This window comes from Macrobrachium rosenbergii, chromosome 4 (genome assembly GCF_040412425.1).
Source record: "Macrobrachium rosenbergii isolate ZJJX-2024 chromosome 4, ASM4041242v1, whole genome shotgun sequence".
Classification (NCBI taxonomy): Eukaryota; Metazoa; Arthropoda; class Malacostraca; order Decapoda; family Palaemonidae; genus Macrobrachium; species Macrobrachium rosenbergii.
In genome coordinates this window covers 49004140-49022209 of record NC_089744.1, presented here as the reverse complement: position 1 = coordinate 49022209, position 18070 = coordinate 49004140, and the positions used below count along the sequence as shown (strand labels likewise).

The following is an 18070-nucleotide window of genomic DNA, read 5'->3' as shown; positions in this document are numbered from 1 at the left end:
AAATTATATTAAAGTCATATGTAAGTGTTTCAGGATGATGGTATAACCACTTTTAGAGGGTACATTTTATGATGAAATAATGATTTACAGTACTAATTTTCAAATATTAATATTAAGTTTAATGAGATTAAGAAATAAATGAATAAAAATAACAATCTCTCTCTCTCTCTCTCTCTCTCTCTCTCTCTCTCTCTCTCTCTCTCTCTCTCTCTCTCTCTCTCTCTCTCTCTCTCTCTCTCTCTCTCTCTCTTATCACACAAGTTATGAAAATAAACTTGTGTTATTATTGTTAGTATTTCTTTGCACTAAAGTTGAGTGGGAAACTAGTCTTGGAATTCGGCTACGTCTGAGTGTCGATGGTCTGAAATTGTACGGTGAATGCCTAACTGTGTTCAGTAATTCATCGAAGACTCTTTGCATTTTACAATAAAATTATTCAAATTGAACACACCACATGATATATGTATAAAAATGTTACACTATGCACACAGTACCGTAAAATAAAAGAAACTATCAAAACCTAATAGTCAAAAAATTAAATTCTTAAATTGATTTCAAGTGCACAAGTAAAATAAATCCTTCAAAAGTAATCATTCAAATACACACCAAAAAAATATCTTATGTGAAATTGGGCATCATATCATCAAAAAAGATATCCATCACAATGAGCACACAAATTTGCATATAATTACTCAAAATATTTATCACCATCCGAGTGAGAAAAAATAATTCCCTTTCTAGATTATTTACTAAACAAATAATTATCATAGAGAGAGTAATAATTGTAATTACGCTTACAAAAAAAAAATTTTAATTCACTAGAGAGAGAGAGAGAGTTTCCTTAATTTTCAATTTGATAAAGAGAGGTTAAATAATCTACTCTATTATAAATTAAAAAATTCTTCTTCTTTACACATTTAAAGAGAGAGAACAGTAAATCTCACTTTCTTGATAACTTACAGGTTGTTGTTATGGAATTCTTTCATAGTCAATAAGTTGTTCTTTTGTTGTTGTCGCCTTCGGAGCTTCATTGAAACACACACTGCATTGTTTCTGTTACACTCGTGGTGATAGTTTGTTAAACACACTTGCTGCCTGTTGTTGCTCGACGATGTGCTGGCTCACTGTGTTGTGGTTAATTGTTCTATGTGTTTTGCTTCTCTGTTGTTTACTATTACAGTTTTATGTTCACTTCTGTTTGACGCTTTATTGCAGGATTTAATTTCTTCATATAGGTTTTGCTTGCCATCGTAAAATCTAAGTTCATTTTGTAGATTTTCGTTTCACTGTAACTTACGCAATTGCGCTGATATTTCTGTTAATGTCTGGCTGTTTTGTCTCGCCTTTTGGATCCTACATCACTGCCACCAAATTTATGTCATGCACAAGTTTATTTTCATAACTTGTGTGACATATTATTGTTCCCTTCTTACCTGCTTCTTTCTTCTAAGTCAGCGAAGTATTCGTCCACAGCGTCTCCTCCCGTAGTCAGCAGCTTACGAGTTTATTATTTAGAAGGGATATATATGAAATGTAATTATATCTCTTAGAAAGGCGTAATGAAGACGAAATGGGTAGCTTCTTACTTTAATGATGAAAGTTAATTACATACACAAGTACAATTACGGTTACAGTTTACTATCTCGAAAACCACTCTTGCTAGTCGAAGTTCAGTTTATGTTTGGTTAAGTAGCCTGCGGTCGGGGTATGGTTAAGTAGCCATGGACAGAATCTGGTTAAGTAGTCCGTGGTCAGAGTCTGGTTGGGACCAGAGAAGCTATGGGGAAGTGCTGTGTCTTCTTGTATTGGTCTTGATTGGGAAGGACAGTTGTGGGTGTTGTTAAAATCTCTCCTTAGAGGATTTGATTGAAAGTGACCTCAGGAGGAGGTGTAAATGACTCCTCCTGCTGTACTTAAAACTAAACAACCTTTCAAAGGCTGCACCAACCCTGTCACAAGGTGTTCTTCTAACAAAGACATACTTGCGCCAGTGTCGACCAACGCCCTTTGCTGTCGCTCTCCCACCCATATTTCCACGATGGGCACTGCGACTTCCTTCGCGGATTGGGGGCGGGTGGTAGGCTCTTGCATTACCTTCCCTCCCTGCACTGTCAACGTTTGGGTAGGGGCAGCGACAGTTGGTGGACTGTCCACTACTTCTTGTTCTATCCTCTATCTTCTTGTTCTATCAGGGCCATGGTCATTGTTTGGACCTTATGATTGTGGTTGTAGTCGGGGGTCCTCCCAACTCCCCCTCCACACTGCCTTCCCCTTCCTCCCCTTTGTGTAGGGGGAGCATTGTTCTGCTGGCCATCGTCGTTTTTTTGAACAAGCGTTCACGAGGTGGTCTGTTGCATTGCATCGAAAACAATGCCGCGGCTCAGTGAGAGAGGCACTGGGCCCTCATGTGGCCCTCCCTTCCACACCGCCAGCAACGGCCAACCGTCCTTTTCCCGGCTGGTTTCCCCTTGCCTCTTTGAGGTCCCTAGGTGCATGACCCTGCCCCCTGGATGGTGGGTGTGGTCTGCCCCCTCTCCCTTGCTTGTTGGCATTGTTTATGGTCTAACAGAAGTTGAACCTTCAGCAGCAAGGCTTGTAAGGGCCTCTCATGGCCAATAAGGAATGCCACTGTGGAGGTGGGAAGAATTTGCTTCAGCATGCATCGGCGAAGTCTTCTTTTCCCTTTACCGTCTGGTCTCTTTCAGGGGTGAGGGACTCGCAGTCTTCACTGATGCAATTACAGAATGCTGAAATCGACTCTCCCACCCACGCTCCATCCATCAGAAAGTTATCTGAATTTCACCTGACTAAGGCACAGTGGACTGTCTTAGCAGTGACATGTGGGGGCAATGTAACCAGTAATATGATTGAGGCACAAATCAAATGTATTGCAATTCAAGCATTGATAGACTCTGGTAAAGTAGATAGAGAGTTAAATGAAGCATATGAATTGTTGAATGCAGCTGAGGGAATTTACAGTACATATGAGCAAGGGCAAGAGAATGAGAACGGTGATGCAGAGGCAGAGCTTAGACGTTTAGAAACAAGAAAATTTGTGTAGACTGAAGGTGCTAGAATCAGAAGAAAAGTTACTTAGGCTGTAGATGCAGGCTGATAGAGAAAAACATGAAAGGGAGTTGGAGTTCATCAGAGCTTGATCCACAGTACCTGTAAACCCATATAACTATACCCAAGGTAATGCAGACCCTGTGTTTGATGTAGAAAGAGTGCAGAAGTTAATTCCAAAGGTTACAGAAGAAGCTCCAGATGAGTTTTTTGAGCACTTTGAAAAAGTGGCTACAGGTATGGGATGGCTGCCTATTCATCCTTATCAGATGATGAGTGTAAAGAGTACAGTGTACTGAAACAATGTGTTACAAGTTCACCAGATGACCCCTGAATATTACAGTGAAGGATTCAGATCTTTGAAGAAGGATGACAAGATGACTTTCCTGGATTTTGCCTATAAAGTAAGATGTTTCAGACAATGGTTGGAGGCCACTAAAGTTAAGTCTGTGGACGAATTTGAGGAGTTAGTAGTCTTAGAACAATATCTGAGAGGAATTCCTGAATACATAAGAGCTTATTTAAGAGAGAGAGAGAGAGGTGAAGAAGCTTGACAAAGCTGCTATCCTGAGTGAGGATTATAATATCATCAGTAGCAGAAAGAGTTATAATGTCAAGTACCAGAACCAACAACTCAAAGGTTATAGGTCTCAGTTGAATTTTAAGAACATTGATGTGAGAAACCCTTCTAGTAGCTTTGCCAGTACAGAGCCAGGATATACCCCTCAGCAATTGAATGGTAAACCCTCACCTTCCAGTTTCTCAAGACAGATGCAGAAGACTAATGTTGTTTACTGCAAGTGTGGAAGAGTAGGACACTGTAGTCAAGATTGTTATAAGATGCAACAGCAGACCAGGCCAGTTGGACAAGTGGTAAAGGGTAACCAGGTAAAACCAACTACGAGGAATAGTGTGGGAAACAGTGAGACTAGACAAGAAGAGTGTTCAGCAACCAGTGGAAATGTAACTTCAAGCAGCACGTGGCTGAACAGTGTGGAGGCTTTTAAGCCTTATATTTATGAAGGTATGCTGAGAACTCCCTCCTTGAATGTGCAGGTACCAGTCAAGATATTACGTGATACAGGAAGTAACCATAGTGTGGTAGTTCGTGGTGCTCACCCACAGTTGGAGAAGAATCTCACCGGAGATTCAGTTATTTTGAAGGGTATAGGAGGAGAGGAAGTAACTCTCATATGCCGCTTGCATTTGTCCTGTGAATTGGTGACAGGAAGTATTGATTTTGCTGTAAAGGACTCACTAGCTGTTGAAGGTGTGCATGTTTTACTGGGTAATGAAGTTGGTGGTATACCCTTCGTTCCTTGTCCTATAGTGACAGACAAACCATTGAGGATTACTCCTACGGTAGAGACAGAGAAGAAAAACCCCCACCTGTTTCCAAGTTGTGTAACTACCAGGAGTATGAAGAGAACTACGTATGGAAGTGAAGAAACTGAGGAGTTGCTTGTACCAGAAGAGCTGTTCCAGGACAGTGAAGATTTCCCTAGTGTTAATAATGAAGAAAGTATCCAAGAAGAAGAGGATCCTAGTGAAACTACAGTAGCAGAGTTAGCAGATATTGCGAATTCAGCCCTTGAAGTTCAGGTGACTAGAGAGAAGCTAATGGAACTGCAGAAGAAGGATACAACGTTAGCTGATCAGAGTTGTTGATCAAGAAGAGATGCAACAAACTCCTACCTGTTGTTATATAAAGGAAGGATTACTTATGAGGAAGCATCAACCTGCAGATATATCAGGAAATGCTGAATGGGGGGAATATCATCAAATTTTTATTCCATATCCGTTGAGGAAGCAAGTAGTAGCAGTAGCGGATGAGCCTGGACATATGGGAATCAGGAAGACTGTTGAGAAGGTCCTTATAGGATAACAGAGAAGTTAAGTGATCAAACTTGTGTGATTGAAACACCAGGAAGAAGGAAACGACAGAGGAAGATACACATGACTCTTTTGAAACTTATTTCTCAGAGAGTAAAACTGAAACAGTGTCAATAACACAGACAACTTCATCTACAGAGGACGATGATGGCTACGAATTGGGAGCTAAAAGTAAGATGAACAATTCTTCAATATTGGAAAATTTGGAGGATAAACTAAAACACCTGAGTGTTGAGCAAAGTAGTGTATTAAGTGTGGTGATTTGAAGTTTCCCTGAAAATTTTGCAGATGTACCTAGGCGTACCGATCTGACAAAGCATGAGATAAAGATGAGAGAAGATGGAAAACCTTTTAAACAGAGAGCATATTGCTTATCACCTTTTCACAGAGATATTCTGAAGAAAGAAGTTGAATATTTGTTGCAGCATGGATTATCAGAACCCAGTTCAAGTCATTATAGTTCCCCTTGTGCGTTAGTGAAGAAACCAGGTGGCTCATTTTGGGTGTGTACTGATTATAGGAAACTGAATTCCATCAGTGTGGCTGACAATTATCCCTTACCTTTTATTGATCAATTACTTGATAATATTTGGCAAGCCAAATTGGTTTCCAAGATAGATTTGTTGAAAGGATATTATCAAATTCCCTTGGATGAAGATGCTAAGTTGCTGTCAGCTTTCATTACTCCTTTTGAACTGTAACAATACACTGTTTTGCCATTTGGTCTGATGAATGCGCCTGCAACATTTCAACGAGTAATGGATCAACTGCTAGGATCAATAGAAGGAGTGGGTGTATATCTTGATGACGTTGTGATTTATTCTAACACATGGGAAGAACTTCTGAAGATTTTAAGGAAAGTGTTCAAGAAATTACGGGAAGCAGGATTAAAAATCAACTTACGAAAAAGTGAGTTTGGAAAGGCAACTGTTCAGTATCTAGGATTTAAAGTTGGAAAAGGCCTTCTTGTTCCTGTTGACGCTGATGTAGAAGGTATCCATGAGGCTACCCCCCCCCCACTACGAGAAAACAGCTACAAAGATTTTTGGGCATGGCTGGATTTTATCGCCGATTCTGTCCAAATTTCTCAGCTGTAGTAGCTCCCTTAATTGACTTAACCAGTACGAAGGCAAAGTTTGTTTGGACTCCAGAATGTCAAGAATCATTTGAGAAGGTTAAAGCCATTTTAACTTCAAGACCAGTGCTTCAAGCTCCAAACTTCCATAAAAAGTTTGTGATACAAGTTGAGGCATCCGACTGTGGAATTGGAGCTGTTCTACTTCAAGAAGATGACAACAGAATCTTCCATCCAGTAAGTTTCATGTCTTCAAAGTTGAAAAAGCATCAGAAAACTTACTCAACAATTGAAAAAGAAACGTTAGCATTAATCACCTAGGAATGAAGAAATTTTAGTGTTGTCTGACCACAACCCTATCTCAAAGCAATCAGAGACTGACCAGGTGGTCTTTATGCCTACAACCATAATGTAAAAGTTAATCATATTTCAGGAAAAGATAATGTCATTGCAGGTTATTTATCCTGTTGTGAATCATTGGATTCAAACCCGGGATAACTAATCTTCTGGGGGAAGGAATTTCATGATGTGGCCTTGTAATATGTAATATTTACTGTTTCATTTATCATGTAGCATGTGTAATGATAATGATTGTTGAAATACTGTATGTAGTTTAGTATCAGATCTCCAAAGCTAGTGATTTAAGTAAATTAACAATTTAATTTAGAATTAATAATTTCTTTCCTGATAAAGCTTAGTATAAGGAACACTTGCGCCCTAGCAAAGGTTTGTTTCACTTGAGCTGCTATCGCAAAAGATAACGTGTTGACAGGTTTGGAATACAATCGCTGCTCATTTGTGAAAACCAACTGGGGTTTTCGTTTTGTTTTCAAAACGTGCCAATCATAATTACCCAATTGCCGACTGTTTGAACATGTTTTTTGAGATTACATGGCTCTAGTCACATATGCAATTTTGAGAGTAAGATCTCATGATCGATTGCGTCATGTATTTGTCCCAATTGCGTTCAAAACATTTTGACGGAAGTTACGTCATCTTCCTTATTCTAGAAGTTTCCGAATTGTATCTCGCAACCAAGATGCCTTAATGACGTCATATGTTGAATTTCATACTGGAATCCAAAGATTTTTTCATTCTTATTTGGGAGACTGTTAGCTGTGGTTCCCTCTCTCTCGTTCTTAAAAAGTGTCTCTCGCTCTCTGTATCTCATTTTTAACGTAATATATTTGTGGTCACTGGTATTAAATATAGCTTTTGAGATCTGAGTATAGGGAAAATGTATACATTTGGAAGGTGCCATATAAAAAGCGTGTTTTGTGAAATTAAAGCAGCAGCTGCAAAGGGATTTTGTAAAAGTTTTCACAATGTTGTGTAAGGTAAAATGAACTTTACTTATTATTACCTTGGTATAATAAGGTATATTTGAGAGAATTTTTGCCTTAGTGAAATTATTATTGATAAATCTTTTGTGTCATTTTTTGTGTTCTTGTGTTTGCAATCTCTTGATTTTTATTAGTGATTTAACAGTTATTTACTTAGCATTTTAAATATTTCTTGATAATTTAATACTGTATACTTGGTTTAATTTTCATATATTAAGATTTTCTTTTCAAATCTCGAATAATTATTGATAGTTTAAATTTTACTTGATTGATTTAATTTCTTGATAAATTAAAGTTTTGTGATTTAATTTTGTTTAATAATTTAATTCAACAATTAATTAAATTTTGTGTTGTTTTCAAGTAATAGTAAATTTTTCAGTTTGTGAATTCTGATTATAAATTTTGAAAATAACAATGAATTTTTGTATTTAAATTTTTGTTAAAAAACAGTGTTTCATTTATTGACCACCAGTGAATAGGATTAATAGTTTGTGCATAAGGCAAAATGATAAACCTGTTTTGTTCCTTTAGTTTTGCTGTAGTGAATTAAGACCAGGGAAACAGTTAAAGTTGTTTGATGGAGTGATACCCTTTTATTCTAGTATATTTCTTGTTTAATAGTGGATACCTCACACTAATCTTGATAAACTTAGTTTGATTTTTCACATGATTAATGAGCTTTTTAATGGATCACTGTTACCTTTAGAGTACTCATAGTTCTTTTGTTATGAGAGTTCAAGTATCTGGCTGAAGTGAGGTATATTTTTGAAATCTGTGATTAGTTGTGTAATAACCAGGTACTTGGTATGCATCGTGACAATATATACATATATAAAATTATATATATATATATATACTGTATATATATATATATATATATATATATATATATATATATATATATATATATATATATATATATATATATATATATATATATATATATATATATATATGAATATATATAAGATATATAAGAATATAAGGCCCGTAAAACACTATTTAAATGTTGAAACCATATATTTCGGGCACTTGCTTCTGTGCCCCTGTTCACTGGTAGAATATGGACAGAGAAATGTTACAAGGGTATATATACAAAACATAAAGGTGTGGCCTTGAGGCTCCGATGGTATGATGGTGACCGTTTCCTAAGAAGGAGGAGAAAGACCAATTCCCTAGTAGTTTTTGGCCTCATTAGCTCCCGTTGGGCGATGGATCTGGAGGTCGCGTTTCTTGGGTCATCTTCTTCAGGAGGGGTCTGAGGATTAAGGCGTCGATGTCGTCCGATTTCCAGTGTCCTCGTGACAGGTTCATAATGCGAATAAAATATACTATAGAAGTCCCACTCACAACAGACAAATAGATTTCAACAACAAAATAAAGCTTCCATATGACGAAAACATCCAAAATGTCACCGAACAACTCGGGTCTAACAATCCCTTCATTTTCCATTATCCCAAATCCATCGGGAGTTCGCTCATTAACGTATGCTTAAATAACAAAGGGGAAGAAGCCAGAGTTTACAAGATACCGTGTAGCAATTGTAATGACATTTACATAGGCGAGACAGGTAGATCGCTCTCGCAAAGAATAACAGAGCACAAAAGATCAATACATTACGCTTCGGAGAGTTCGGGGATTTTCCTACATATCAGAAATACAGGACATGTCATAAACTGGAGTGGGGCGGAGTTGGTTTTCAAAAGTAGCTGTCCGTACAAAAGAAAGATGCTGGAATCTGCTATCATCAATCAAACCAACAATATGAACCTGTCAGGAGGACATTGGAAATTGGACGACATCGACGCCTTAATCCTCAGACCCCTCCTGAAGAAGATGACCCAAGAAACGTGACCTCCAGATCCATCGCCAAACGGGAGCTAATGAGGCCAAAAACCACTAGGGAATTGGTCTTTCTCCTCCTTCTTAGGAAACGGTCGCCATCATACCATCGGAGCCTTAAGGCCACACCTTTATGTTTTGTATATACTGTATAACCATGTAACATTTCTCTGTCTATATTCTACCAGTGAACAGGGGCACAGAAGCAAGTGCCCAAAATATATGGTTTCAACGTTTAAATAGTGTTTTATGGGCCTTCTTATATTCATATTACACTGTAGTATTACAGGAAAAGACATTTATATATATATATATATATATATATATATATATATATATATATATATATATATATATATATATAAATATATATATATATATATATATATATATACATATATATATATATATATATATATATATATATATATATATATATATATATATATATATATATATATATATATATATATATGTTATATAATATAATATACATATGTTGTAGGAAGGTATTTCATCAGAAATTCCCCCTGGTGTTTGGTTATAAGGACTGTGTTTGGAACTCAGTCAGAGTTTGGTTATGACATCTTCAGTTTCTCCATGGCTGTAGAATAAGACTGTTTTTGGAAGATCAGACCAATGTTCTGCAGGATTTCAGACAAACTCCATAGTGGTTTTTCTTGTATTTCGTATAAATGCTATATACAAAAGAATACAATTGGTCTGCACAGGATGATCTCCCATGTCGATCTAATATCTAAGCTGTCACACTTTTACATAGCAAGACTAAGATGCACACACACGAACAAACATATGACCTCATTCCCAAGGACTTCCCACGGCTACGTGACTTTGCCTCAAGCTCTGAGCAAAAGGAGAACGCTGAGTTTATGCAAACGCATGCTAATGTATGATGACGCACTGTCTTAAAGCACTACACAGGTACTTATTGATGACGCTGTCCTGGTTTGACCAAACGGAGATTTCACAATAGCCTTCCTTTCATGTGCGATAGAGATATACATTGGGAATTATCTTAGATTTACTAAGAAACGTAGTTTATTTAAATGTGGCATAAATGAAATATGACACATATATGATATATATAATATATACAATAGAAGCGGAAAGTTTGTACAGGGTGACGAGACATGCACAAACTTATTGCTATTTCTTAAAGATCCCCTGTCATTGTTTTCAAAGGAAAACATTGATTTTTTTATTTGTATTTCTGTGAAAATGCCTTCCTATCTATAATGTTTCGAACACTCAGTATTGGCTTAACCTTGGCACGAAAGCTGCGATATTTTGCCTGATGATCACTTGTGCACCTCACAGAGACATGCTGGAGATCGTCTGGATACTCTTCTTTCACTTTGCGAGCTATAAGGGAGGGCTCTTTTTCCATTACATGCTCTATTTTGCCAGAAACTCTTTCAGAAATTTCCTGGGATGCCCAAACCTAGAAGAGCTGTTGGAATATTTGACTCCCCATTTTTACAATATCTCGCCAACCACCTCTGAACTACTCTTTGCTTTAATTTAAGCTTCGGCTATGAGCCCAGATCTTAGCCCCTCTTTGTAAAGGGTTATGATGACAACAACTGTTGTTTGCCTGGAGCCATGGGACTCAAGAAAAATAGCACTGAATGTCAGAAAATCATGCTCAAGTACGTCGGAAGTACCAGTTAAAGTGCCAAGCAGTCAAAATAAATTTTTTCCCTTTGAAAACAATGGGAGGAGATCTTTAAGAAGTAGCGATAAGTTCATGCATGTCTCATCACCCTGTACGAACTTTCCACTTCCATTGTATATGTAATATATATATATATATATATATATATATATACAGGCAGTCCCCGGTTTACGACTGGGGTTCCGTTCTTACGCCGCGTCGTAAGCCGAAAATTATCGTAAACTGAAAAATCTTTGAAAATCGTCAAAAATCCTAAGAAAACCTGACTTTTAATGCTCTGGGTGTATTGAAAACGATGTAAACTGCATTTTTATAGAGTTTTTCATTAAAAAAAAAAAACTCCAAATTTTTATTATTCTGCCATTTTGGAGCCATATTTCTTCCGTCGGATCGGCGTATGATGCGTCGTAACCCTGGAACATGCGTCGTAAACCGGGAAATAATTTCTGATGGATATATCTGAAAAGCGTCGTAACCTCGAACGTCGAAGCCGGACCCGTCATAAACCGGGGACTGCCTGTATATATATATATATATATATATATATATATATATATATATATATATATATATATATATATATATATATATATATATATATATATATATATATATATATATATATATATATATATATATATATATATATATATATATATACATATACAGTATACATACGGTCCTGGTCGTTTTATACGTAAGTCACTTTAGGCCGCAAACATCCAAAACAATATAAGACGTTATGTTTATGGTATTTACCATTATTATTTCATGTTTTACATACATCCCCAAGGGGGCTGGTACTAAACACAGCGCCCATTTTGCAAGTAAACGTGCTTTTACTTCCGAAACGACCCAAATGCTATATATATATATATATATATATATATATATATATATATATATATATATATATATATATATATATATATATATATATATATATATATATATATATATATATATATATATATATATATATATAAAATTTTAACTACATATAAATGTTTGTTATCATTTATGGTGTCATTTATGATTTTGCACTTGTGTGTTGGACTTGGAACCAGTTTACCATAGATACAGTTCATATGAACCAGAATAATTTATGAAAGGAGTTTGGTATGAATGGAATGATTACATAATGTACAGCTAACAAAGGTGAAAAGTACACAGTGTAATCAAACACATTCAAGATTAAAGTCTGTTGGAATTATTGGATCTCATACTAAGAATAATTACACTAATGGAATTTAATTAACTGATATGGGTTCTAGTGCACAGCTAACAGAGGTTAAAAGTACACTTAGTGTAATCAAATACAGTACATTCAAGATTAAAGTCTGTTGGAATTATTGGATCTCATATACTAAGAATAATTAATGGAATTTAATTACCTGATATGGGTTCTAAGAGCATAGTATAATAATTAAATAAAACCTCACATATTGTAGGAATTGTCATATCCAAAATAGTATTCTTAAATCTCAAAATTTTAGAACATTTTCTGTCATCCCCTACTCTTATATGTACAGTATAGCACTACTCTACTAGAATTTGTATGTTTTTAATCAATCTCAAAACAAGTTGTATTATCTTTGAGAGTACAGTATTTCCAGTGAATGTCAGCAGTTGCATGCTGTGTAGAGGAAAGATTTTAGTTACCTTCAGCTACCAGTTTTGTTAAAGAATTCTGACTTTTCCCCGTAGGGTTGTACCTTACTCTTAATACAAGAACTTGCCGTTTATCATTTCACAGGGGAAAGTCATGAACTTCATCCACCTATGGAGGACAAGCCAGGGATAATCGTTCATATTTGTGAGGAAGCAGAAGAACAAGGAAACGGGCCCAGACCTCGAATCATTCAGACTCGTCGACCTCAGTCCTCATCTTAGTGCAATTTTTGTGCAATAGCATTTTATGTTGACAAGTGAGGTTTTGAAAATGTTTGAGCTTTATTATAATTCAAAGAGGATTTTGCAGTTATTTTGATTTTTGTGTCCATACAACAGACAAACCACTTATTTTATACAGTACTTGCATGTCTTGCAGGCATATATTTACTGTATATATACACTAAGACAGTGTGATCTTAGGAAAAAATTATTTTCAGCTTTGAAGATACTTGCGAGTTCCAGATTTTGTTGTATTTGCTCATTTCATGTTTATGTTAAATATGGACTTTTTTTAGGACATTTTTTGTATTCAGTATTCTTACATATAGTTTATTATTCTTACATATAGTTTATTTCTAATACTGTTTCTGTTGCTCTATACAGTACCAAAGGTTATAGAATATTGTTATATTTAATATGAGTGCATTACATATATTAACCCTCATTTCTTTTATTATGCAACTATTTTATATCAGTTACTTGTATTTTATTCTTAAAGTCATATAATAAGGCATCATATCTGTTGTTGCAAATTGGTGCATTACTAATTTATATTTATTTGGCATATATTTCTAATACTGTGCCTAAGGTAGATTGATTATGCCTTTGTTGGCCATATTTAAGTATGTAAGACCTTAACATTTTGGGGGGCAATGAACTGAAATTTGGTTAAAAACTGCATGACCAGGAGGAGTAAAATTGCTTTTCCGGTAATACTCTTCATCTGTGTATCATTCATCTTCCATTCAAAAGATGATAAATTCAGATACTGACCAGTTCATAAGATTTTTTACATTAGTTAATGCTTCAAGCACAATCTCCCAGTTCTGTGATTTGTATGGTATACTCATTTTGTTACATTGTAGATGATTGACAAATGGTATTCTGATAGAAAACATTCTATGTGCTTGATGGGAATTAGTCTCAAGAGATGAAGAGGTTCTGACTTCTTCACTTTGTCATGAGGATAATAGTATAGAAACAGGCAATCTGTGACTGCATGTGTGAGTTTGGACCTCTTAATGGTTATGTAAAATTCTGCCATAATCCATTTTATTGCATATATCTGCATAATTGCAAAATAATGAGGGCTTATGCTAGTTTAGTGTATTTTTATGCAGAAAGTGCTTTATCATGAAAACCATCTTTTCTGTAATGAAGGAATATGTATGTTTACTGAGCTTGAAAGAAATGTGTGTGAGGGAGGATAACATTTGTAACAAAGTACATGATGATTTGTACCTCTTTCTATCTGAAGGATTTAATCTTGGCCTTGAACTTGGATCTCAAGTAGGAGCACTCTATGTGATACACCTTTTTAAAATAGAATGATAGTTCTAATTTAGAATGACACTATAAACAAATACAAAATATTAAATTTGATATGAATTTTCATATAGCACTTGCATTCACACATCTAGTAGTGTGAATAAAACTTTACTGTAGCTACTATGAAACTGCCTTCCTGAATGATAAGTGATATCCAGTGAACTTTTTGTGATTTCCATTTATTTTTTGTCTTTTGCCTTTCTTATCTTTGTCTCATTTCAGATGTTAGGCATCTGTCAACTTCATGCAAATATTTTTGTGTATAAATGATTGAGAATGTGACAGATCTCAGATTGATGTACCAAATAGGTATTTCATAATTGCTGAAAGCATAATTGTATTGCAGTTGGCAAGAGTAAGCAGTTGATCTTGAAAGACTGTGATTTTGAATGCTGTTATTAGGAAAAATCCTTTACTACAATATAATGCTGGATTAAATCTTGTGGCCAACTGTAGAACTAAGTAGCTGTGCATGATTGTTAAACACCATGTAAGTGCAGTTCAGAATGTTCATCTGTTTTACATGCTAATTAAAGAATTATGGTATTTAATTTGACTAGTATTTTAAAATGTACAGGAGGAATATTTTGCAAACAAGGAATCTGAGTAAGATTGTGGATAAACCGTGAGACTACAATGCATAGCTGCACAGCTTTTCATGCCTCTTAACTCATGTAATGTGTAGAAACCCTAAAGAAGTAGTTTAACTTATCATTTATTCATGAAAATGATAAAAACTTATCATTTATTCATGAAAATGATAAATAATAGCAAAAGTGGTATAGAAGTGTTTGTATATGTAGCTCTGTGGTGTAAACTGGTCTAACAATCATGCGCTGTTATACCAAGTGTATATTAGTTTTAAGTTTTAAAAGACCTGGATGTCATAAATTTGTCCAGTGTTGAATTATACAGAATATTATTTATTTATGAGTTATATATTTGTCAGGTGGTATATGTTATGTAATTATAATTTATTGTTTTGGGTTGTAATCAGGTTAAGTGATTTGTAAATGTATACTGTAATATAATAAAGTATTTTCTGTGATTTATGGTTTTTATAAGGTGTGAAAAGACTGGATATTAGTGGGGAGAAAAAACCATGACAAACAAGGAAAACTGTTAATTAGCATTTTCATAATTTATTCTTTCTGAAAGAGAATCTCTCTCTCTCTCTCTCTCTCTCTCTCTCTCTCTCTCTCTCTCTCTCTCTCTCTCTCTCTCTCTCTCAGTGGAAGATCATGAATAACCAGCTGTTTGATTTCTGTAATGTATGTAGTAAATTTAATAAAGTGGAGCAGTAGATATACTATCTGGATTTCCAGAAGGCATTTAACAGTGTGCCACATAGAAGATTAATAGCAAAATTAAGAAGATCTAGATATCACAGATGTAGTAGAAGACTGGCTAAGTAATAGAAAACAATAAGTCTTGAAAGGGATACAGTATTTACTCATTAGCAAAAAGTCACAAGCAGGATGCCATAGGTTTCAGTGTTTGATCCTTTTCACTATACTGTAACATAAATGACTTTGACTTACAGCTAACCAGCAAAGAAAGAGTGGTGATGGCACAAAAATGAGTATCATTGGTGATATTGATACAGCAATAACACAGTTGCAAGAGGACCCAGAGAAAATGGGTGAATAGTCAGTGTTCTAAGCTGATACCATTCAAACTAAAAAAAAATGCAGTCTTGCATGTAGGATATAAAATTAAGAGCACTGATTGTGGCTTATGTGGCAAGGGGATAAGTTGTTATCATGAGCAAGATCTTAGAGTCAATAGCATCCATGACATAAAACCTTTTAAGCAATGTACAGAAGGCAGAAATAAAGCCAGAAAATATTAGGATACACTAAATGCCAATTTACTAGTAGGGAAAAGAAAACAATTCCTACCATATACAATGCACTGGCTTGACACTACAGACCCCCTTTGAGAATTGTGTTAACTAGACAGTTCTTAGTAGACTATTTATTTATGATAGTAGTTGTAATAGACCACACAGAATATGGTGTCAAGGCCTTGGTGACATTCTAGGGGAAGGATACACAAGCGGTACAGGTGAAAGCAAACATACTAATACTATCATTCAGACACTTTGGATACCAAAGGAGGCTAGAACACCCTAGCTTGCCCAGTAGAAAAGAATTAACTAGGAGGTCACGGGGTGAAGGTGTTTTACCTTGGAGCCCCTTACAGCCTTTTTGAAAGAAATTTTTTGTTTCACCAAGTTAAACCATTTATTTTTAATTTTTAGAATTTTCAAATGTATAAATGGTATGTATGTATAGTTCTTATGCATTAGTATGTGCTTGTCTATGAGTTTTTAATATGTTAATTATATTTTTTAATAATTAACTCAACTCTTTATGTTGCAATTTTGGAACTGGAAGACCTTCCTAGTCCCAGCATCAGGCCAAACTGCATAAAATTTCATGTTTTTCCATAAAGAGGTCATTTGAGGGAAACATCTACGATAATCAAGGTAGTAACCAAACTAGATCCAACAGATAGGAACTTATCAAAAAGCTATAGTACTAGCCACTTTGATAAGTCCTTCACATGTATTGAATCATTTTAATGTGTCTCATCAGTGTTTATTGTAAAAGGATGCTGCATTATTGCTATGTTACCTTTAAGTGTGTTTTAATATAATGATACATATCACAAGAAGGATAGCAAACAAATATATCATTACTGTACTGTATTCATAATCGGACTGATAAACTATGCTAGTGCTTAGATAAATGTCTTCCATTTTCAGACTTCAAGATGAAGTCTACTGTACAGTTGAAGTTATGAAATCAACTTTTTCTTATAGATGTATAAAAATTACTTTAATTCTTTATTTTACAAAGCATCATGTATATCTGTTATTTCCTCATTCATGAGTCTGTGAATCCTATGTACCTCATTTCTAAAAACAATTAGAAGTTGGTCTGTTGGCTGTTTGGCAAGAACATGCTTGTGCACCTCTAGTTTTCTAGTTCCAAGTAGGTAAGAACCTCATTTCTTGAGATTCTACCTTGAAAATGTACTCTTGGACTCTCATTGCTGATTTTAGCTCTTAGTATCCATTTCAAGCTGATTTCTGCAGCTTTTTCCTTTTGTGTTTTTTCACACTTCTCAGAGGATTGCTTCATAAAAACAATTGATCCACACACACCTTTTTCCTTGTATAAAACCAAGCCATTCCTCCCCTATCAGTACTAATGTCATTTATCTTATTTTCTCAGTCAAAATCCTACCATACATCATACATATCCCTAGCATACTAAGTAACATTATGCCACTGTAATTCTTTTTACTTTTACCTTTATGCAATGTAACAATAAATCCTCTCACTTATTCCTTTGAAACCTTTCCCTCTTCCAGACACACCTTGCAAACCTTGGCAGCCACCTAATCCCACCATCACTGCTGTGAATTAGTATCTTGCATATAATCCATTAACCCATGGTGTCTTTACATTTGTTACCTCTTGATTGCCCTCTTTATGTCCTCAACAGTTACTTGTAAAAACATTCTCAATCTTGCAGGAACAAAGTAAGAAGAAAAGGGCAGTAGCATCAAAGAAAGAATATATTTAACACATACAGTAATTGTACGAAAACAGTGAGGGATACAAATGATGTTGATCTTTGTTTACAATTTCTATAATGCATGATATTGTAAGGACATTTTTAACTGTCATATCTTTGAAAGCAATCCTTACCACTCAAGAACTGGCTAACCAACCATATTTCTACTGAATCTGTATTTTACTATATGGGTTCCTTTTATGTGTTCAAAAGCCTTCTGCTATAAACCGTAAAATGTATTCACACCTTTACTCAAAACCTGAATGCTGTATTAGCACCTTGTACTGTAGGCCTTATGTTGTATTCACATCTTTTATTGTATCCCTCTACTTAAGACATTTTCTTA

The 18070-nt window shown here is 35.2% G+C and overlaps 1 protein-coding gene across 1 annotated transcript in view; it reads left to right on the top strand.

Annotated features, from left to right (window-relative positions):
* The window catches only part of sra (RRM_RCAN_like domain containing protein Sra), a 61976-nt gene extending 46791 nt beyond the window's left edge, over positions 1-15185 (top strand). The window contains exon 4 of the mRNA XM_067096700.1: positions 12672-15185. Within this exon, the coding sequence (XP_066952801.1) occupies positions 12672-12808 (137 nt within the window). The 3' untranslated portion in view covers positions 12809-15185. The remainder of the gene's footprint in view (positions 1-12671) is intronic.
* The last annotated feature ends 2885 nt before the right edge of the window (positions 15186-18070 follow it).